The following is a 24,139-nucleotide window of genomic DNA, read 5'->3' as shown; positions in this document are numbered from 1 at the left end:
TAGAGCAATTATTTCTGTGCTTTAAGTACACATTGTTTTCCTGTGAGTCATGAGGTCAAATAATATTTAGCCTCTAATACTTAGCATCCTGCCAAAATTAAAAAGCGCAGAGATTTCCTGCCAACACAATTCTGAACTGGTATTTTTATTTCCTTGGATATAGCACAAAAGCAAAAATGTATATTTATGCCCCTGAAGGCACTTGAAAATACAGCACAGTTATAATCCCCAGATGTCTTTCATCATAATTACTTTTCTTTTGTTTGTAGTTAAATTTTATGCTTTTTTTTTTTAGAAAAACAGGTTTGAAATTAAACTTTAAAATCAGGTGGGATATATTTGCAATAAGCCTAATGACAAACCTTTTTTAGATTAGTCCTCACCGGTATAATCAATGGATACCTTTGTGCTCATGTCAGTAAGACACAGTCTCTGGGTCAGGGGAGGTGACATCAGGTTTCTGTAGTTATTCCCAGCTAGATGAAATCAGGCATAAAAGAGCCCTCTTGCAAGTGCTGTCAGAGCAAAGGGATTGCTGAACAGGATTCAGAGAAGGAACAGAAAATACACAGAGCAGGAGAGTGAAACACTTCAAAGCCTGCCTCACCAAGGCTAGAATTCTCCCGGAAGGTGGAGGATAACAAAAGTGACACCACTCTAGTTTGGCAAGCTGGGAATGCCGGTAAAATGCAGATCCTTTTCTAACGATTGCTGGGTTGAAATCCTTGACGCCTATGATAGTTTTATTTGTCCCAGCCAAAAAGACTATAAAACTGAAGCAAAGAAGGATGTGGAGAGCTCTGTGCCCCATAAGCATGGAATATGTACAGTGCCTTTATTCGGAGATACAAAAGGCTGTGGAAGCTGTGAAGTTTGCACATAAGCATGGAGTATGAAGAGTGGCTTTAGTTAGAGAAACAAAAGGCTGTGGAAGCTGTGAGTGATGTTTCTGGGGGTTGAGTCTCTGGCGGGAGATCCTGTTGGCTCTGTGCCCACAGAGATGTGGGTTTGCTCTGCTGTGCTGCCCGCGGGGCCGATCCTCAGCGTGCGCCACAAACACGCGCTGACTCCGTCTTCTGTGCCGCGGACACGCTGCCTTTGTTTTCTGCCAGTCATTCAGCTGGAGCTCTTCCAAGAGCACATCAAGCCTGCTCAGCTTTCCTGTGGCACAAAATAGTGGAGGAGGGATTGAGCGTGCCCAAGTCACATCCCAACACCGCTCTTGTGACTGGGAGAGTAAACAAAGCTCAGGAACATCACTAAGAACTCTGAAAGGAAAGATGTAAGAAGTTGATAAACAAAAGGAAGAACCAGATTCAGACTCAGAGTAGTGGGTGGACAATTATGTCCTAATTGAGATCCTTCACACTGTAGGGGAAAAGAGCTGTGTACAGTATCGCAACTCAGACTGCAGCAAAAAGCATGTGGAGTTTGAGAAGCATGGTTAACAGAAGCCAACCCACTGGGTGTCACTAAAGGAAAGATGTGAGAAGGAGGATGGATTATATCACTTTGCAAAAGTTGGCAAGAACCACAATGCGTGTTGCTCAGATTTATTCTCACAGGCACAATGAGCAGCAGTTCATTTAGAGATAAATACACTATTGAACTGGAAGTAAGTGGGTCAATTATGAAGTTGGACATGGCACACACATTATTACATTGCCAAAAATAGTTGTTTTCACTGGTAGCCTTGAATACTGGATAGTAAATTTACTAGTGGTAGTGACAGGATTCAGTGCTGCACTTATTGCAGTTATAGAGGCCTGGACACATCAGTGTGGAAAAGCTGAACAGGGAGAGGGGTCTCTGAAGAGCAGTTTAGTTAGCAATCCCCACACTAAACAAGTGTTGAACTAGCTGGATGATCAGCACATGGGAAGACACTTGTAATGGTACTAAGGAAAATTTATTTTACTAGTGGAAAATGAGACATCTTTTTCCTCATCAATATGACCCCTAAAAATGGAGGAAGCAGCATGGAGGTTGGAAAAATATCCTCCAGGGATAACAAACCTGCCAAGACACAGACATTTATCAGCATTTTAAGTGTCATCCCATACATCCACCAGTATGTCTGTGGTCAATATGTCACCATACCTGTAGGAAACCCATGACATTCTCCACTGACAGCTGAGGGCCAGACAGGTTTCTCTGGCACTAAAATGGCATAAACACCATCATCTCAGCTGATGAGTATGGTTACAGTCTCCAGAGGCATCAGGAGACATGTGAAGGCCAATCAGTCTCCCATTCACACATTTCAGTAAATTATCCTTTTCCTAAGGACTATCAGAGCAAGCACAGTTGTTAGCTTTGTAAGAACAAAAAGAAGGGAAACATATTTCAGTCAAAATTTGTGCCAGATAAATTTTATGAGCTTGATATATCAATAGATAATTTAGAAAAGCATTACATTAATGCTTTTTCCACCCTGGCATATTTTCTTTTATTATTATCATTTGAGTTGTGCAGGACAAGCAAAATCTTTCACCAGGAAGCACATCTGTGGTATCTTCACAGGCAGTAGGACCAAGAAAGGTTAGAAAGCTGTTAACAGATGCTCTTTGGAACAAAGTGGGCTGCTGGGTCAAAGCTGAACTAGTTCTGTTCTATGATATATTTGCTTTTTGGGGGTACTGGTGGATCCATGCTGACACCTGTGTCTCAGTGCACATGGTTTATGTGAGGGGAGAGCAACAGAGGAACATTAAAGTTTTAGTCTTACTGCAGAGTTTGGAAAGCTGAGAAAATTAGTCACTTATTTCACTTATTATCTCTATAATTGAAATGCTAAATTTCTTTTAATCCTCTTATTCTGCTCTATGAAGTCTGCAAAAGGCTTTGGAAGTACAGGTGATAAGGACTCAACAGTTGGCTGTAATAAAGAAGACTTTAGATTGTGGGTGCAAATATCTCATGTCCCTATTCCTGGGAAATCAATTTAAGCTAGTACTGACCACAAACTGATGCTTTTGAAAATCCTCGCTTTTTCACAAAAAAACCCCTTTTTGTTGTTTCTGAAATTTATGACTCACAAACTGCATATAAATTTGTAAGAGAGCTGCATGTTTGTAGACAAAATCATTCATGCAACTGACAAAGCTTTAGAAAAAAAAACGAGTCTTGAGCCTAAATTTGTTTCCTAATAACTGGAATTTAATAACTAGTCTGGTCTTGAAGGAGACATGCACAGAGGCTGCCAGAGCAGATACAAGGTAAGACACCAGAAAATGACTACATTTGGCAGTGGCACATATTTAACGCTCATTACCAATTTTGGAAAAGGTATCTGCAACAGATAAGAGTTAGATGTTACAATAATTTCTGAAATGTTACAGAAAAAATATAATAAAATGAAGGCCATTTTAGAGTGAACAACCCATGAGAGAAGGTGCAAAACACATTGAACTTGGTTCATTATCAGTGATTGATGTCTTGCAGACCATACCAAGTTATAGTATGCAAAAGAGGCTCATGATGGTTGTTAGGAAAAAAAAAATATAGCTCTCCAGAAAAAATCCAGGCCTGTAGGAGGATAGAATATAAGAAAATAAAGATAGTGTAGAAAGTAATCTTACCCCTAAGGAATTGCAGCTGGGCCAATTATCAAAGATTAGGAACAGGCCTGACTTTAACAGGCCACAGCTGTAAGCAATGAGAAGAAGAGTGCTATAAAAGAGTGAGGTGGCTGGGTGAGAAGGGAAGTGGAGTCAGTGGCTGTTTTGTGAAGAAGAAAGAGTCAGTGTCCTGAGGAGCTGCCCACAAGAAACACCAAGAAGGTATGAAACTTTTGTGATAAGGAGATAACAGTATGGAACCCTTGCAATAAGATTACAACAAAGGCCTTTCTTTGTTTGCCATTTTAGGGCAAAAAAAAAAAGCCCTACAATCCCATATGTTTGTGCTTGATAATTAGCCTATATCAGAAATCGCTCCTGTGAAAGAGGAGGTCATGTATGTGGTCCATTTCTGTGGTAATAGTACAAATGGGTGAGTAATAGCTGAGAACAGACCACAGTTTACTGAGCGTGTGTTTAAGTACTTTTCAATGAAGATTAGTTCTAATCATGTAGTCTCTTATCCCCATAATTCCCTATCTAAATGGCTGGTCAAAACAATGTACAAAACCCCTTCAGAATGATTATTGCAAAATCAATCAGCAGTGGTGCTCCGTCATCACTGCTTTCAAATTCCAGTGTGCCTCCAGTGAAGTGGTTGTTGCTGATAGCTCTGATTAAGAGAAAGATGTGTTTGCATTGCCAGCAACCACCCCTAAAATCACTGGGCACTTTCAAGTGGGGCAAGTACATCATTGATATAATTTGAATTCCTGGGTACTTGTACTTCAAGTAATAGTATTGTGCACCTCTGGTAGGAGAAAGAAGCTGTGTCTGCACAGTGGAAAAGAAGGTGCTTACTCATGTCTGCACTATGTGAGTCTAGCCCCTAGAGCATTTTTTTTCCTGGAAGGAGCTAGCTGGAATTAGACAGAACAGTAAGGACTTCATGTAACATATATCTAACAGTGAGGATGATGAGGGTCCAGGCTTTTGAGTATGTTCTTCAGCCTCCTTTTTTTGGGCAGTTAAGCCATTTCCAGAAGTAGTAGTGCTGCAGCATTGCAGCATGTCCAACCAAACAGAACTGGGTGCAGCTTGAACAGGGAGCACACAAAACAACTGTGTTTGCATCCATTTGACAGCAACAGTGAGGATGTTTCAGTTGAGATGTGTTGGACAGAAGCCATGGCTCTGGAAATCTCTAAACAACCTCTAATAAGGATACTTGTTAGAGTGACCAAAAGGATGTTAGCTTACATGTGTGATGCTTTCTGACCATTAATATTTGGATTGGAAAGATAGGCATGCTTTGGGGGCTGTTACTTTAATGGTTGAATTTCCCAGACAATAGAGCAATTTAATTTCTAAGTCTCTCAGTAGGTATCAGACAAGGGATAAAAAAAGCTCTTAGAAGATCCCTGGGAAACAAGTAGTCGCTGAATGCCACGTGAGCATCAGTGGACTGATTTAATTTTATCCATTTCATGAATGAAGTATAGTACTAGGATTAGAGAGAAGTGGTTTTGCCATAGCCAAATCTTATGTTTTTCTATGGAAAGAATTAGTCGGAAAAAGAGATGGTTTCTGCAATGAAAGTATAGAAATCATGATTTTCTAGAGCAGCAGTGAAAAGTAGTAGGTTAGCAACAGTATAAGTTTATACTTTGTAACTCACGTGAAGGCCTGACATCTCTCCTCTTTTCTAATACAGTTCTTTCATTTGGTTCCTCATCTTTCTTTTCTATCATTTGTTTCCCTAATAATCCTTTCCCTCCAGTTCATCCAAGACAGTATCAAGCAGATACTGGCATTACAGAGTAGCTAATCAGAATCATCCTTGGTGCATCTAAGGAAGAACACACCTGTATTGTAGTGTAGGTCTGCTCTGAACTCCAGAGGCTTCCTTGAATCCAGTGATGCTCTTTTCCACAGTTCCTCACAAATCTTTTGTTATTGCAGAAGCAATTGGACTAACAGGAGGCAGCAGCAGTGATTTTTTTTCTGGGTTTGATCCTGATGTGGATTTCTGTCCTCTGCGAGTTGCACTCATTCTTTTGAACCCTTCTCTGTGCCTCTGTGCATCACTGTGAGTTTAAAAGTTCCAGTTTCATTCTGTGTCATGAATGTTTGTGTCAGTCAAGTCTAAGAATACATGGTAGCGTGTGTAGAAGCTTTAACCTAATCATAGCTGTCACTTAATAAAACCACTTTTTGATGAATTAGGAGATGAAACCACAACTGGTTGAGTTACAAACAAAAAGTTGCTGCCTGTTTTCCTGAACCTTTGGGACTTCACTTTTGCTTAAATCCAAGAGGGCATGAGACATGGAGGCAGTGAAACCATGACTGCAGAAGCCCTAGATGCAATACGTCATCCCAGTGCCCACATCCAGATCAAGAATTAGAAGGGGAGGCAATTTCTAACATGTTTATTATGTAAAATGTATGCACAAACTGAGGCACTGGGTACACTGGCATAATTATCCACTGTGAGAATGGATGCCCTGGTGCTGAATGTGATTAACCTGCAAGCAGAGCCAAGAACTGTTCTTGTTTCAGAAAGCCTATGTTAAACCTGCCTGCCTGTGAAACTGTGCTCAGTGCTGCTGTAATTGCGCTCATTGCTGGCACACATTGTTAATAACAAGCATCTTTGCTGCTGTAGACAAGGGTAAAATGTGAAGATGTTGCAGTGAGCCAAAGCTTGAAAGCCCTCACTTAGCTTGTATGCTCAGGGTTTAAACTGCTGGGGAAACTTTATGTCTCTGGCTATTTATTATTGCATACAACATGTTCTTGGAAACCACTCCACATTTAACAGCAGTTAAACCCATCTGCTGCTCCTGAATTTTCATTTCATTCACAAGCCTGTTTTAAAAGTATTTTTGGACTTGTCTCCAATATGCTATCAGCTGTTCATTATTTTGTTGTAAATTAATAAAAAGAATGACTCAAATTTTAAAAGAAAATTGTAGCCTCCTATATATTTTTGAGCTTTTCATTGAAACTTGCCTTTCTGTCATTGTCTGATATAAATTAAATTTTTAGTTTAAAAGCAATTATTCACCCTGGAAGTTCATCCCCTCGTGCTCAATTCTGTGGAATTAATCTATAGTAGTTAGATCACTGGTGTGAGGAACAGATTTGACCTTAGCACCGTGATCACAGATACTGTTCAGTACACTGAAGTTCCTGTGAGTGCAACAATTTTTCATGGCTTTATTTAGAAATACTATCACCGTTTTCTTTGCACATCTCTTCTTCCTATGTTCATATTTTATTACTTTACTTTGCGTTGCAGTACTTCAATGCACTTAACATATGATTAGCAGGAACTATTTAGACTTTCATGAGATCTCTTTTTGAAGACATTTTTTAAACAGAAAACTTGATTTTCCTAATTTTTATTGGTGTGGGTGACTTTATTTAAAATGCTGCATGATGTTCTTGTATGAAGGTAATGTTTGTCAGACCGTGGGACTTCCTGGTATTTATTAGGCAAAATTTTTTTCCACGGCAATAAACTGATCCTTCCCAATCTACAGATTAACAAGGCTTTCCAGACTATAAGAGTATTTAAGTCCTTCTAAAATTGGTGTACTTCAACACTGAAACTTGTTCAGCTCTAGGTCTTGTATAAAACTTTTATTGGATTTTGGATTTTTGGATTTATAGTAGTTCATAACATTTAGGAAACTTGAATTTTTTTTTTTATTTTTAGCTAAAGAGCAAGAGATTTAGATTTTCTATGCAATAACACCCCAATATTTTAAACTATATATTTGCATTTAATAATAGCTTGTGTGAATAACAAAAAATTGAAAATTAAGAAAAGGCTTCCTTTAAATAAAAAAAGACTTTTTGGGGTGATATTCATTTGTCTAAGATAGGCATATAGTGCTATTTTAGATGTCCTGTGAGATCTGAAGTGTGCATATGGCTGTCAGAAATGACAGAAGGAAATCCATTCTCTTTTGAAGAAGCAGCTGAAAACAATACCTTAATGCATCTGATGACATGAGACAGCTCTATTTGAGAAACTCAGTCTCACCTTTATTGTTGCCACCTTTGTAACTCACAATTTGATGGTTATGAAGAATTCTGTTTTAAATGCTACCTTACTGGCATTTGAGTAGAGTTTTTTCAAAAGATATTTTTTATGAAGAGGCTTACATTTCTACACCAACTACATCCACTAGTGGCATTGTAGTCTTACCTTGGAAGCAAGTATGTATTTATTTTATTTTAACTTAGCACAGAGGAATATGCTTTTTGCTTTTAGCTGGTTAGTAATCATCCTGTTCCAAATTAAAATTGCTGGAATTACTAGGGAATAAACCTCCCATGGAGCAAAAGCCTGTAGGATATGGAAAGGACTGGAGACCTTCAGTTTTTCAGCACCCTAGCAGTTAAAGGTTTTTTCATAGTAGCAAATTTGGAGTGATTTCCCCGTTTTTTCTCTAAGTTGAAAAGAACTGATCGCTATCCCTATGTAATATCCTGTTTTCAATCTTCCCTAGGGTGTGACATTCCTCTTCTGTAGATTTTCTTTGGCTTTTTCAGTGCTTATCTTAAAAAAAAACGCCCCAGAATTATACAGTTCTGCTGGTGTCTCATCATCAATGATTACAGAACAATAGTTTCAACGCTTGTCCTCATACACAGCAATTCTTCGTATCTTGAATGAAGGCCATTTTGCAGCAGAACCTCACTCTTGGCTCCTCCTTAGCTAATGATCTCAACAGACGTGTTCCTTACTCTGTATTTTTGAGTTTGATGTTTCCTCTGTCCAGGGACATGCTTACTGCTTGGTAAATAAGCATTGGCTTTCTTTTATCTGTGTTTAGGGTACTACACATTTCTTCTCAAAAGTCTCCAGAACCAAATACATGTACACAGAAGCTTGCTGTGGTCAAGGTGCATCAGCTCCAGTGGACTACATAAAATGCATTGTGGTTGTTCCTGGTGGACTTGGTGCTTATGTTAGGGAATCTCCAGTAGCCCATTACACTGTAAAAGAAATTACTCTAGATTTTTTCAATGTAAAAATTCTCTCTGTGTAAGCTCAACTGGATATTCAGACGTATGTTTGTCCCACTTCACTGAGGTGGGAATGCACCCTCCAGAGTGACTCAGGGAATTTAAGCCTGAAACCATTCTCAGTACTTTCCCATGTCTCAAAGCACTCTGCTCCTAGCTGACACAGCTAAATGCCTGTGGACTGACAGCATCAATTTAAGTCTCAATTCTTAAAAATATTGTTTGTATTACAGCATTAATCTTTTTAAGCAGAGCCAGAAGTCCTTTTTCTTAGACCATGTACTGAAAAGTGTGACACTTTGACTACCTGTTTGACTATTATTAGCCATTCTTTAGAGCAACAGAGCTTTGTGACTTCCCTGAATGACTTGGCTTAGTGGCTTTATACTTGCTGTGTTTCATGCTTGATGTTAAAAAAGACTTAATCTTGCAAGTGAGAGTGAAAAAGTGTTACCTTTATAAAAAAAAAAAAGTAGTGGGTTTATATGCAAAGGGGGTCTACAAGAAGACTGATGAGGGACGTTTTACAAATGCTTGTAGTGACAGAACATGGGGAAGTGGCTTCAAACTGTCAGAAGGCAAGTTTAGATATTAGAAATTCTTCACTGTGAGAGTGGTGAGGCACTGGCACAGGTTGCCCAGGGAAGCTGTGGATGCCCTGTTCCTGAAAGTGTTCCAGTCCAGGTTTAGGCCTTTGAGGAACCTGGTCTAGTGGAAGGTGTCCCTGCCCATGGCAGAGGGTGTTAGAATTAGTTCATCTTTATTTCCTTTCACACCTAAACTGAGGTATGATTTTTATTCTTTTTAAAAGCTGTATTATTTATTAAAATAGAAACAAAAAGTCTCTCAAGTAACCTAGTAAAAGTGAGGATCAGCATTACATAAGCATTGTAATGAATATGGCCTTTGTAAAATTGCTTTTCAGTCCCTTGTTTACTAAATATTGTGTAAACATGCTGTTGGATGCATGGCTACAGATATGGTCGTTTTGCTACAAAAACTGAGATCTTTGCCTTATGTTTCTCTTTACTGTCAGGGCTCTTCCATACTGTTGTTGTTTGTTAAGAACTCATGTGTTTTCTACAATGGCATTGACTCATGCCTATGTGGGATACTGAATTCATTAGAGGTTTTTTGTTTCACAAAAAAAATGGAAACCTGACATTCATTAAAAGCAAATATATAACCTCCTACTGTTAAACTTCATAAATTCATAGTGATAATTAGAGTGGGTTTTAAAATTTAGAAGCAACAGGGTTATTTCTAATTTTAGCTAGAAAGAGGTGGACTGTCAAGAGAATGTTTATTTATTCCCTGTAGCCTTGCTTCGTTTGCTAGTAGTTACTAGAGTTTGGTCGATGTTGCATACTAAAAATCAACCTAAATACAGTAGTACAATATTAATTCTTGTAAAATATACATAACTTGCTTGTTCTTCCTGTAGTGATAAATAGCTAATCCAAAGATATTAATAATCAATAATATGAACTCATATTTTTAATACTATATAATATAATTCCAATTAATTTTTTGTTATAAAGCCTCTGGGCAATTCAGTGTGTATTAACACCAATTTACAGCTTCAAGGAAAAAAATGAAAAAACCCCCCAAAAAACCAACCTGGGAAGCAAACCCACACAACTAAACACCATATGCAAAGACAATGAAAAATCTGAGTTTGGAACATGTCCTGAGCAGATGTCTCTATGTACTTCCAGAAAGGCCAGGAGGAAGAAAATCCCACAGGTAGAGGCCTTCAGCTGGGACCTTTTCCTGAAATGGAATGGACTAATACACAGGTGAGAGTAGTGAAGTTGGCTGTGAGAAGTAAGTGAGGACAGCAAACAGTTTCTGAATTGCTGCTTCATAGTTTTGCCAATTTTTCTACACCAATGCTTCCCTGCACCCAAAAGGGCCCATTTCAAGTTTTAAAAAAATACATATTTGTGCAAATGTTTGAATAATCCCAAGATGCTGTGGCATGCAAGGAGCCTCGGCTATATACTGATCAAACCGAAAACAGGTGAGCTATTAGGAAAACAATGTGGCTTGAGTTGACTTTTGATATTTGAGGAAGTCAATGATATTGCCATGGTAGTCAGTGGAGAGACCTGTCCTGATCACAGTTCTTCTAACCTGGTTTGGATGGCTCCTTTAGATGGAAGGGAGTCATGCCCTGGAAATTACTTTGTCTCTCCATTGTCTAGACATCCTTATGGTCAAATAATTGAGAGACCAAAATGTCTTGATTTGATATCTTAAGTGGTCAGGAAAATTTCACCTTTACCTTTTTGAAATGTATTTTCATTTCCTGCTAGTCCGGCAGAGGCACAGTGAGTCTCTGGGAGGTAGCAGGCAGGATCAAACCAAGATATAGGACAGGAAGACTAAGCATATTTGCGGACCTGGAGAGCCTGATAGAAAAAGCATTGTTGAAGCTTGATTTGGAGTGGGGCTTTTGGTCGTTTGTTTTGGGGGTTTTTTTGTTTGTTTTTTTAATCAAAGAATTTTCCCAGTAGAGGAGTTGTCATTGAAACCGGAAGTGCAAACCCCCCACCTCCCCCAAATGAAACAAAAGTACAAGTGACGCTGTTGCACCAGAATAGTAACCTCCATAAATTTCTGTTTTCAAAATACTCAGTTTAGTTTATGTTGCATTTGTGTGCTCGGTTTTCAGTGTATGACCTTCTGCTGTTATGATAATAGGTGTATGAGACACTTGATATTCTGGCTGTTAGCCAGCTGGGTCCTTTGCAGTCTCAGGAGGAAAAGAAGGCTGATTAAGATATGAAGATAATGCACACTAATGGGATATTTCTGGTAAAAGTAGTCTAAAGTGATATATTGTTGATGTCCAAATTGGTATCCTTTGTTATCCAGGGTTAACAAGACTCTGGCATAAATAGGACAGATGAGCATTCTGAGTGATCTTGCACAGCTCTCTGCCAGCTGGACATCAATTTATAATGGCTTAGGATGTCTAGGTAATTTTCCTTAATGTAAGGGCCAAAAATATGCAATGATTAAGGTGGTAACCTAGGATGAATTCAGTGGCAAGTATAATGGACAAGAACTCTCACAGTATATATCTGGACACTCAATTCTGGACACTCAGTTTCTACCTTGAAGTCTTCCTAAGATTTCAAGGAAAGTTTGACCAAGCTTATTTCTTGGTTTATTTTTTATGTGAATTAACTAATTTGTGCTGCTTTTTTGTAACGCCAAAACCAAGAAATGATGCCAGTCAATCACTATTTAATTAATATGTCATTTATTCATGCAAAGATGAACAAAAGCTCTGATACCTCTTCAATACTGAGTGGCACACAGTAGGAGGGAAGTGCTGTTTGCTCCCTAGCAAGCCCATATGGTGGTAGGAGATCCAGTGTCCCTACTGTATAAACAGCACTGAATCTTTCAAAGCATGTTAAACAACATCTGCTAGTGATAAAATAAGTAAAGCAGAAGGCTCATTACTTGATGACTTTCACCTATGAGCCTTAAAAAAGGAGGCTGGAAAGATCTGTTGGAGAATTTTTAAAATTCTGGAATGTGAGTGTCATGCTATTATTTTCAATTTTATTTTTTTTTCAAATAATGCTGCAGAGCAGGCTAGTTCTATTTCAGCCCTGGGAAAAATATTGGGATGATTAGGGACAATTTGGCTGAAAAAGCAAGCCTAAGAAAAAATTAGTGGTAGGAATAAATTAATGATAGTCAACATAATTTTAAAGAAAAGCAGTTATGCTAGATAAACTTCATTTCAGAATGTGAATTTACTTGTCAAATAGTCCTCAGTCTTATTTAGGTTTTTGTAAGGCATTTCATTTAATTTTGTATTTCATCTGGTATAAAATAAATAGCAGCATACTTTATCAAAATAGTATTTGTTAAAGATTGGCATATCAAAGCACTAATCAGTGAGAAATGATCCTTACACAAAAAATTTGAGGGATCACAGAATCATAAAATAGAACCATAGAATAGCCTGGGTTGGAAGGAACCTTAGAAAGGATCTAGTTCCAACACTCCTGGCCCTGGGCAGGGACACCTTCCAGTACACCAGGTTGCTCAGAGCTCCATCCGACCTGACCTTGAACAGTTCCAGGGATGGGGCATCCACAGCTTCTCTGGGAAACTTGTGCCAGTGCCTCACCACCCCCACAGTGAAGAATTTCCTCCTAATACCCAATCTAAACCTGCTTTCTTTCAGTTTGAAGCCATTCCCCCTTGTCCTGTATTGCATCCTCTTTTAAAGTCTCTCTCCACAGCCTTCCACAGTTTAGAATTGGGTATGGGCAACATATTTCAATATTTTCACAAATCCTTTGGAAAGCTGCATGAATTCTTGGATGTTAGAATTTGAAAATAATGTGAAGATTGAAACACTAGGATAAAAAGGAGGACACAGCAATTAGACAGTGCAATCCAGTTGCAGTCTAGCCTGCAAACAGAGGTCATTCAAACAAAATTGTCAAAATTGTCTCTAGAAGAGAAGTATTACACAGCCAGAAGGGAGCAATGGCATCCTTACACATGGGGACCCCTACAGCTGACATAAGTGATGCTAGGAGTGTTCCAGAAGAAAGAACAGACAGCTCAGTGGCACTTTTATTTTTAACTTGAATGTAAAAACAACACTAAAAAATAAGAGTAAGGAGGTGGTTTTATTGGTATGCGCAGCAGTGAGATTGTGGAAGGAAATATTGTACCAGGTTTTGGTATCTGTAATTTGTAAAGATAATAAATAAATATCAAAAGAGAGAAGAGAGACTAGAGTGGAGAAAAATTCTTCCAGAGAGACACATGACCTAAAGACAGCGTATTCCTGTGGGATGATTTGGAATAAGAGGATTCTTCACAGTAGCAGAGAAAAGCAGAATGCATACCAGGGTAAGAGTAAACCAAGGCTGGGCAGGTGTTTTTAAAAGTGAGAACATGGGACAAACCATTAGGGAAGGCAGTAATCGCAGTCCTGTTATGTTTCCAGGATCAGCTGCCTTCCTGAAATAGGTGTGCATGCTTGTGTTTAAGACAAGCTGTTCTTGTCAGTGCTACATATGGCAGTACGCTAGATCCCAATGATCCAATGGTCTTTTGTGCCTTAAACTCCACATCTTTGAGGTGCCTTTGAGGTGCTGAGTCAGAAGAAACTTCTGCACAGGAAGAGGGGTTAGATGGTATTGTAGAGGGAGATTAAACTCATAGAACTAACACATTTTATCACCTTCTTCCCCAGTCAGTAGTTCAAATGGAGAAATGTAGAGCTGTATTACTTGGCCTAATGAAAGCATTTATTTCGTTTTTACTTTCTTCCCACTTCCTTCCATTTTAATTCATTTAAAAATCTCAGTACACCCACCTCCTGGCCTATATGTGTGGAGGATAAAGTTTGAATTCTTCTAGATAGTGAACTTCTGAATTAATTTTCCTTCACTGGTTTTTAACCCAGAGTTGCAAAATTTTTACTTGAACAGCAAGGTTTGGTTGAGAGGGCTTGATGTTTTGCAGTGCTGTCTGCCATCTACATCTCAGTCATATTTTGTATAACTGGTTGAAGGTTGGGTGGTCTTTAAAATGAAGTTCTAGGCATATGATATGTTTTTTTCAATTCCTCTTGAGTCAGCTTAGGCAGCTTTCTTCATTCTCTGTCCCTTTGCTTTCCTACCTGTTAATTTGCCTTTCTTACAAAGGGCTTTGAAAAGCATTGTAGTGGCTGAAGAATCATTAGACCTTTTCATTCTATTTGACATAGAACTAATTCATTATTGTACTACCATTGCATGTATTCTCAGAACAGTGAATGATATGTTCTCATCTGACAACACTCTAGTACACTTGGAGGTAAAAAGAAACAGAGACTCCTAGCCTACAAATCCATAGGTGCACTTGCCAACCCCTAGAGAAAGTATGTTTAAAATGAGCTTTGTTTTGTTCCCCCCCTCCCACCCTTACACCCATTATGGCATGCCTTTTCAAGCTTCCTGCTTTGACTTGCACCTAAAATAAATTATTTTCACTTATTCCCACCTTACTTACCTTATATCATTCCCTGGGAAAAAGTGACTCCCTCTGTAGTTAGGCAAGGATGGAAGGGTTCATTGTTCAATTGTGAAGCCTTCCAAAAAACATTTTAATTGCTTTTGCTCAATTCATCAGCGAAGTCTGCCGTTGTCTTAATGTCTAAAATAAATTCAGTGTCTCAAAAATGACGGGTCTAAAACTCTGGCGAAATTGTGATGAGACCTATTGAAAAATGGGTGCATCTGTTATCTCCTGTTTTACTCAGATTGGAAACTTTCTAAAGCTTGGCCATTCCTTTTTCATTCTGGATTTCCTTAAAGCCTTCAACAATGGAATTGTAGTCATTAACACTGGCACTGAGATGTTATGGCTGTACATAACGGGCTAATCAGAAGTTGGCATTCTTTGCATAATCTTAACATTTCACCAGGGAAGAGGGAACTGAGCTCCTGTACCCCTTACTGGAATTTCAAAATGCAGATGAGGACATAGGCAGAGTTCGAGTCTTGAAACCTAGTTCTATTAAAATGGAATTTCTCTGATGTACAAATCTACTTCCTTTATGCTCTACTGAGAGACATATTTATTAACTAGCGTAGCTATTTAGCTTTTTCCACAGCTGGCATTTCAGAAATGAGTCTTTGCTCTTGCCTATATATCCTTATAGAATTATTTCTCTGTGACGAATTTTTTGAGCTGAAAGTACTGCATGGGCATCAGGAAGTCTTAATTTTGCCTGCATTTTCATTGTTTGGTATTGCTCATGAGTAGTAGAAGAAATGAAGGTACACTTTATAAATTTGTTTTTCCTTTGTTTATTCTGTCAGTTAATTTTCCCTTGTGGTTTCTCATGAACCTTGTTAGATACTGCTCAGTGTAGTTGCCCTTCCATTCTCACAAGTTGAGAAGAATTTGCTTCACCTTCCATTCAAGTAGATAATAGAACTTCAAAGGGCTTAATTGCATCCACGATATTGCTCTATATTTCCAAATGAACAAACATAAGGGTCAGCAACACTTGAGAGGCTTTATTGGAAAGATCTTTCTTCTGGCTTGAATTCTGCTGAAAATTGTCTTTGTTGTTAAGAAACAGGAATTTATTGATCTTAAAAAAGTGTGTCACCTGCGGGCAATTCTTTAAAAGTGAATGTCCTAAAATTTTTGGGTGGCTTCTATTGGCAGTCATATTTGATACAGTACTAGAAAATTAGTAATTAATATTAGTAATTAGGTAATATATGTGTAGTCACCCTGCGAACACATTTTAACTGAAGTGATTTGTTTCTATATTCCACTCTTCCACATAGAGGAGTGTTCACTATAGCTTCAAAACTGAAGTTTAGGATTTTAAATAATCTTATATCTATCTCCTTTGCAGTCAGCATTTAAGGTAAACTGCTGGTTTTGATTGTCAGTTAAGTACATCTCGCATGCTTTCCTGCAAAGGTCTAATATTAATATTCAGATTAGGTAAAGAAGACTGAATATATAGATAGTAATTCTGCTCTACAGAAGCAGAAAATTGCTGGTAACATCAGTATTCCATGTTGCGTGCCTATTTTATATGGGGCAAAGTGAATGCTGGAGCTTGAAATAAGTTTTCAAACAAGTTATTCTTTTTTCTGTTCTGTGATGTAATTCAGCAATGCATTGTTTAATTTACAGCAACAATGATTTGGGGTTAAATGGTTAAATGTTATGGAGGCAGTGTAGAGTTTGTTCTGCTTTTAATTGATGCTGTGACCTAAATTGTTCCCCAAGGCAGCACAGACGTCTCCCATTAATTATAATTGTACTCTGGGTCAGTTGTCATTTCCATTATATAAACTTTAAAAACTGGGAGGGTTGAGGGGTTTGGTTCAGGTTTTTTTTAACTCACATTTGGTAAAGCTTTGATCACTTGTCTATAACGGTTTCCTGAAGTTGATGGTGGCTTCAGTCACTTCTGCACAAATCCCTGCAAATTCTGAGGGCTCCAAGAGGTACTTGCAGAGCTGTGCACTTGGTGAAAGCACTTCCAGCCTTCTTGAAAAACAAAGCCAAAAGCACTGAATGTTTGTGTCAGCCTAAATTCCCATAGCCTCCTTTAGAGCCAGTGTGTGGTCCTGACCATCCTCTAACCTTTGGAGTAAACCTTAACCTCACTGCACTGCTGAATATGCTCCATATTTCCTCCAGGAGGCAACCACATCCATAGAGACCATCATGGGGTTCCTATAACATCTGCCTCAGAGAAACAGGGAAATATTTATTGGTAGCTTGGATGAAAGATGGTATAAGTCAGCCATTTTAACGGAGAGGAAATTTATTTCTTATGCCTAGACAGTAACTGTACAAGTTACAGTTAATTACAGCATTTTCTTTCTTTTGTTGATATGTCCATGTGGTCAGCTTGCAATATCAGACCCTTCACTTCCTTTTTCTTGTTGATTTTCCCTCTCATAGTGTTTATTTATATTACTTTTTTTTTTACTGTAAATTTTCTCTGGGTGGGGCTAAAGCCCACTTGCCTCCATTATAACTTCCTTACTTGAAACATTTGGGATTTTGTGATTGCTTAGTTACATATAGTTGCTGTCTACAACTGCTGGAAAACAGGTTTTGTCAAGGTAGGGGTTGGCCTCTTCTTCCAGGCAAGTAGGGATAGGAGAAGGGAAAATGTCCTCAAGCTATTCAAGGGAGGTTCAGATGGGTATTAGAAAAAATTTCTTTATGGAAAGAGTGGATAAGCATTGGAACAGGATGCCCTGGGAAGTGGTGTTGTCGCCATCCCTGGAAGAGTTAAAAAAATGACATGAGAGTTTGCTATATGTTTCAGTGGGCTGGGTGGTATTCAGCTGAAGGTTGGACTTGATGATCTTGGATGCATTTTCTAACCTTAATGATTCTAAGATTCTGTGATTCTAAAGTAAATTTAAGTGGAATATCATGAGAGCTACAAGTGCTCCCCAACCCTGAAAGAGTGACCCAGCTTCAGGATTTCAGAAGTGAAAGACTCAAAAATCAGCAATCTTTGTAATCTTGCAAGTTGTTAGGCAGTCTTAAAATAATTTTATGATGTCACCACTACACAGCACTAAAGAGTCAAGAACCTCAGATTCTGAAAACTTCGGGAGCCTGAATTCATACTATGAATGCAGAACCTTTTCAGATATTTTCAATATTTTGCATCTATGGTAATTTTCCTTAAGAAACATATTTCTTCTGGAGAGATCATCCTGATTCAATACATTAAAATGCTATTATTTATTAAAGTCAGAACGTTGCGATATTCCTGATCATTGGGAATGATTGATGTAATTCTTTTAGCTCCGAGCATAAATTCAGAAATTAGTCATAATTCAACTTGTAGCTTAGGATTAAATAGTTATTGCCATGGTGTAATCTTTCTGAAAAAAGACTCATGTCCTATCTTAAAATGTACTGCTAATAGCTTTACTTTGCACTGGGGGCTGCTACCTCAGCTGTCCTAATTTTTTTTATGTATTCATTCTCCAATTAACGGATGAAAATAATTTTTCTCTTCACAGTATAAATCTTCATTCAGAAAAGCATGAGGAAATTGTGCAATAATGGCTATGTAAGCAGTCTATTAAATGTTATTAGAAATACATGCCCTTTCTGTAGTGAACTCAAAGTCTCCTGATTGCTTATAAAAAATGTTTATAGGAAGTTTACAGCTACAAAGGGGATTTTTTTTTGTCTGTTATTTCAAAAAGTATTTTGCAGGGCAGAAGTGATCATGATCTTTATAGTACAGTTGTGCTTCAAGGACCCTCATATAAAAGAGTACCTTTCTTTGTGCAAAAGAAATGTAGCGCTTACTGTAATGTCAAGTGTTTATGTGTCTAAGAAGAAAACGTTTGGTTAAAAATTTTATGTCGGTGTTGGAATCCAGTTGGAAGCACATTTTTCTTCAGATCCTTTATTCAGTAAAATACTGAAAAGATATATAGGAATCAGTAGATAACTTGGAGAATTTTAGAGAACAAAAAGAAACAATTAGGAGTAAACTGATTAACCTACCTGGGAGTGAGGTTGTACCATGGGAGATTTTTTTTTAATGTCTTTTGCACTCAACTCAATAAGCAGCACTTTTTCACTTGGTTACAAAACCCATTGTTGCTGATTAAATTGTAAATGAAGGATGGCTGAGTTTAGTTTAATTCATAGTTAAAGCCTGCAGAAATTTCAGACATAAAGACTTTGAATTCCATAAAGCCCAGGCAATTGAAGAGACCTTTCCATGTTCAGCATCCCGTTATGAGACAAGCATATATTTTTGTTTAGTAGAGTTTGTTCCAACTCTACTAAACAAAAAAAAAATGTTCTAATTGTAACAGAGAGTACCCAGAGAATGGAAAAAAATTATCCTTTTTCTATTATTTGGTTTTCTACAGGGCACAGTATTTGTTGAGAGGTAGAACATGCAAAGCTGCTTCACCACATAAGCCTTCAGTGCTATTGGAGATTTTACCTGTAATTGAATGAGTTGGCTTAGATCTTTACACATACACACACATATAATTGCAGTGTATTCTGAGAAGAGTAATATCTCACTTTGGCTGTAGGAATTTGAAAATTAAAGGTTTTTTTTTTTAAAAAATAAATGTTTTCTCAGTTACATATTTAAACTTCGCAGTTGCAAGCAAAATACAGCTCATAGTTAATTTCTGACCTCTAAACCAAGGGTTTCTGTCTCTTCTAGTGACCCCTGAAAGCCTCTGCACTTTCAGAAATATGCAGTTTAACTCATAATACTAAGTTTCCAATAATGAGATTCTTACTCTTTGCTTAGAAGTGCTGTGAAGAGAACTGTGATTTTCTTAGCTTAAATGGGCATTCAGCTTAAACCCCACAGAACTTCTGGATTTACATTTTTTGAAAAGTTCCTTTTAAAATTTTCTAAAATAATAAGGACCTGAAATTATATCTAAAATAATATGGGCTCTGAGACACCTGCTTCAACTTTGGAGTTCTACTTTGAGAATGAGTAGGATAATAGGACACGCTTCCATCTTAGTTCCAGCTCAGCTTGTAATTCTATGGCTCTGTGATTCTGTGACTTTAATTGACATTTATTAGTGATTGATTTTGAAGAGTGCAATTATATGCTAAGGACTGAACATTGTAGGTTCCAAGCTTTAAAATCTCACCCTCTATTTCCTAGACAAACCTTGGTCACTCTTAATGTTTATTTCAGCTTTTCCTTTCCTGTGTTTCATTTTGACTCCAACAGTGCCAGGCTACTTTTTCTGGTTACTTTGAAGTACTTAAACTTTGATTTTGCCTGCTCTTCCCCTGACCTTGACAAGTCTCTGCTGGCATAGTCAGAGACTTTTTATATTATATACTGATGTCAATGTTGGTGCAGCTTTCAGATATTGTTTGCAATGTAATATAAGAATTGGAGTAAACTTGAGTGACATATCTTTTCTGAATAACCTGTATTTGGAATTCTTTTGTGAAATCTTAAAGCCACACTTGTAAAAAAAGAAAAATTAAAAATCTAGTTTTCAAGCCACTAAGGAACTTTTCATTAACCAGTGTTAACAAAGTGTACAAAATAAACTCCTTCTTACTGAGATTTTTTTTTTCCTGCTATCCTTATATCTGTTGTGAAAACTGGGAACTCTTGTGTAAGGCAACAGTGTCATTGGAAAACAGAATGAAAAGACACACCCTCTCCCAAACAGTTTCTTAACTGAGTAAAAGAGAAAAAAAAAATAGATGAAGTAGGACAGAAGAGGTACAAAAACATATAAAGAAAGCACAAACAACTGATAATTTTTTATAGAATCACAGTATCATAGAATGGTTTGGGTTGGAAGGGACCCTAAAGATCACCTAATTCCAACCTCCCTGCCATGGGCAGAGACATCTTCCACAGAACAACGTGCTGAAATTCTCATCCAGCCTGGCCTTGAACACTTCCATGGATGGTTTAATAACAACTTCTATTTTTGAATTAATTTCTACTATAAAGACAATCATAAAGAAGCAACTTTGCAGGATGTTTTACTGTCATAATTGAAGTGCCACTCCTGACAATCTGTTGGGAAACTGAACTAAGAAGGCCCAGTTTTATTCTTCTTTTTGGGGAATATCTGAGCTCTTCTAACATGCAGAAAAGAAGTCAGTGTTCACTTATAGAAAGGGTCCACAAGTACACACTGAAGGTGGCCAAAGGAAAATTTCACATGATTGTGGCGTACCATATCCTTTGGGACAAAAGGGGTAGAACTTCTTCCCTGATGATCCTAAAGTGTTTTTTAACACTGTTTTTACCTCCACAGAAAAACCTTCTGTGGAAAGAAAAATTCTGTTGTGTTCCCACATTAGGCCAGGGGCTGGTGCATCAGCCTGCAAGTGTGTTAGCTAAACTTGTTCTAGATCCTCTTACTTCTGGATATAACTAATTTTAAAATCTTCTATAGTTGAACTAACAGGACTTTCACAAGGCCATTCCAAGCAGTAATGGGGGAAAAAAACTAGATCCATAATAAGTTTCTAAATATGACTCACTGGTCTTTGGTGTAATTTGGAGATGGTTGCAGTCTGGTATCAGCAGGTAGAAATTTTGCCTATGCTTACAGAGTATAAACCCCTTCGTACAACTTTTCAATCAACCATGTGACTTCATGAATTCTAAGTTTTTTTTTTTAATGTTTTGAGGGTTTACTGTTTCCTGCCCTACTTCCTAGTAATTCAGCAGTTTAAATTAAGTGATTGCTCAGCAAATTCCAAAGTTGTTCTATGAATGTCAGCATTTCCATTCGTTAGGGAAAGAGGTAGCTTTTGAGTGAGTAATTGATCTCAAAGAGGAAACCTTAGTTATCTCAGTTTATCCTCCTAATAGCACTGATGACTTTTCTTTCCCAGTCTGTGTATATGTTGGGAAAGATAACTTGGCATGAGAGAGTGTCAGTGGGTATATTGGAGAAGAGATTGATTAAAAAAAAAAAGAGGAATGTGTGGAAAGAGTCTACAGAAAGGCACCATGTGTGGAACAGTGAGTCTGAGCAATGTGAAAAAAATATGGGAACGGAGGAAAAGAGAGAAAGAAAATGTTTCATAAATTGCCTATGGAAAAAGTGCTTGCTGAGTAAAGGATACATAATGTCTACTGGTTGAAGTTCCTTTCCTTTTGGTTTCTTATGTGTTGACTGTATTTCACAGAGATGTAACAATATTTGCAGCAAGACTGAGATTGAACCACATCATCTTCCAGAGAGCAGCTTTTATTGGTTAACATGGGAAAAGCTGGAGAGGTATACTGAGGTTTTTTCGGTCTTGAAGCAGATGACACCAGCAAATTCACAGATTTGAAAAGTCAAGGATTATGCTGTCCAGTCAAGGAATAGTCTGTATTATTATATTATCTATCAGGTATCTAAATGCATGTGATTTTATATGGAAACAGTATGTGAAAACTTACAATATCTGTGCACCTATGGGGATACTTGAGATCCATAAAATCAGATAAAGTTAATGTTAAAAAGACAGCAAAAATAAAACTTATAGTTACATCGAGCTATTGTGCATAAAAAAACCAGTGCTATCTCATTTATAGGAATTAGCTGGGTGTTATGATGCAAAGAGACCCCATAAGGTGCAGTAAAACATACTTTTCTTCCTGGCTTCATGTTCATGTTAGTAGGCAAACAGAGGTTGTCTATGCCCTAGAGTGGTGTCTGTTGTGTAACTTGTCCTTCCTACAGCTTCAAATGGTGTAATTCATTATTTGTTAATATTATTTGATTTTTTTCAAGTGATGACTTGCTCAAGCTAAAAAGTAGGCTTTGTGAGTGGGGGCTCAGCATGTTCATGCAAAGGCACTGTTTCTGAAAAATGAATACACAGGACTTTTTCATTGTTTCGGCTGTTCAGTGAATTTTCAGACCTTCTAAAACAGGTTGCTTCCTAACTATAAGTATGGCCAGGCATCTCATGTTCTGGTTAAATAACTCAAAGAATTCATTATTTAGGTGCCTGTCTGTGGTTCTTCAGTACCACTGGACCAGAGAACTCAAAACTGATCTTATTCCAATTTCTAAAGGTACATGAGAATTCATGTCCTTGGCATCAACTTTTTTTTCTTTTCAATGGCTCTAATTTTAATGCACAGGCTATGGCCATGTAAGGAAACAGGCTATTCAAATGCTTTATAAATTGCTACAAAAAAAGCTATTTTAACCTTTCAAAGTTAATTCTAGAAGGTAATAGCATGAAGCTCTATCATGGAGCATTTGGTTGGTGAAACAAATATTTTAAAGTAAGATACAGCTTTGGCATAGTGCTCCATATTACAGCACCCTGCAGGCATTTGGAGGCAGTTAAGAGGTGTCACACATATAAGAACAGGATTTATTGCATTTTATATTATTGAATAGGCTGCAATATTGCATATTATAAATAAGCAATGTGTGTTTATAGCTGTATAATATATTCACGAACCAGCTGAATGGTTCCCTCATAATAATTTGATGGACTGCTTCTTCTTGCCTTTTTTTTAAATTTTTTTTTTTATAACTGCTGAGATTATCCAGTTACATGTTAAGCATCAGTTCTTAGGAGTGGAGAGATGTATGTCTTCACAGGCTTTCAGAGCATTGTTCAGAGACCCTCTTAAATTAGATTGCCTCTTTCTGCTCAGTTTGTAGAGACTGGCTGATCTAAAAGATAAATCAGTGTATAACCTTATATTGGTAGAGGACTTGCTTAGTTCAGCTTAATTCCTCTGATGGGAGGGTAAATTTGTGGTTTGCTCCTCTGCTGTCTTTACTTGAGACCATCACCTGAAATGAGAAGTAATGCCGAATAATCCAGAGTTTTTTAGTGATGAACTTTCTATAAAAAAACCAAAATAACAACAAAAACCAAACCAAAAGAAAAGTATGTTTTACAGCATGTTAACTGTGACCTGAACTTCATCCAAATATCAATTTTGTTCAACTAACAAACTGGATGACTAAAGCATTGATCCTATTCAAACCTAACTGCTATAAATCATCTAATCTGATGCCTGAAGCATTTGTCTTGAGCCTGTAAAATATCCTTATTACAGGCTTATTGCAGATGTTTTCCATTGCACTTTGTTTACGGAGCTGAGAATCTGAAATCAAATGAGGAGCAGGATGGCAATGGAAATTATGGAAAAAGAGGTGACTGTATGGATTATTAGAACTGCCTATCTTAGGCTAAACAAAGCTTAGATTCCACTTGCAGGTTGAAGAGAGGATGGTCGGTTGCCTTCTTGAAAGATGCTGAACTAAATGTAGCTGTTGACCAACAGTTCTAACCAGAGTGAAACCCTTCCTCTTTCCAGGCTTTCTGTGAATCTTTAAGCACAGTGTGAGATTGTGTGTACACAAACCATCTGTTTATGGTGGCTGAGTACCATAAATAGGCAGGGTGCTGGATATTCCTAACATGCCGAGGCTCTGTAAATCTAATGGCATAGCACTGCATGTCGTTCAGAGGTAACATGAGCAAAAAATGGGTCAACTTCA

The 24,139-nt window shown here is 37.7% G+C and overlaps 1 protein-coding gene across 12 annotated transcripts in view; it reads left to right on the top strand.

Annotated features, from left to right (window-relative positions):
• DLG2 (discs large MAGUK scaffold protein 2) overlaps positions 1-24,139 on the top strand; it is a 983,561-nt gene that overhangs the window by 382,635 nt on the left and 576,787 nt on the right. For 5 of the 12 annotated variants that reach the window (XM_054269787.1, XM_054269776.1, XM_054269779.1 and 2 more), the window contains one exon: positions 10,322-10,402. The exons of the other annotated variants lie outside the window; for them this stretch is intronic. In XM_054269787.1, the coding sequence (XP_054125762.1) occupies positions 10,322-10,402 (81 nt within the window). The remainder of the gene's footprint in view (positions 1-10,321; positions 10,403-24,139) is intronic. 12 annotated transcript variants of the gene reach the window in all.

This window comes from Melozone crissalis, unplaced genomic scaffold (assembly GCF_028551555.1).
Source record: "Melozone crissalis strain CALT ecotype California unplaced genomic scaffold, PUWL_Pcris_2 ptg000008l_1, whole genome shotgun sequence".
NCBI lineage: Eukaryota > Metazoa > Chordata > Aves > Passeriformes > Passerellidae > Melozone > Melozone crissalis.
Note: the sequence above shows the minus strand (reverse complement) of the source record. Positions and strands in the feature narration are given on the sequence as shown.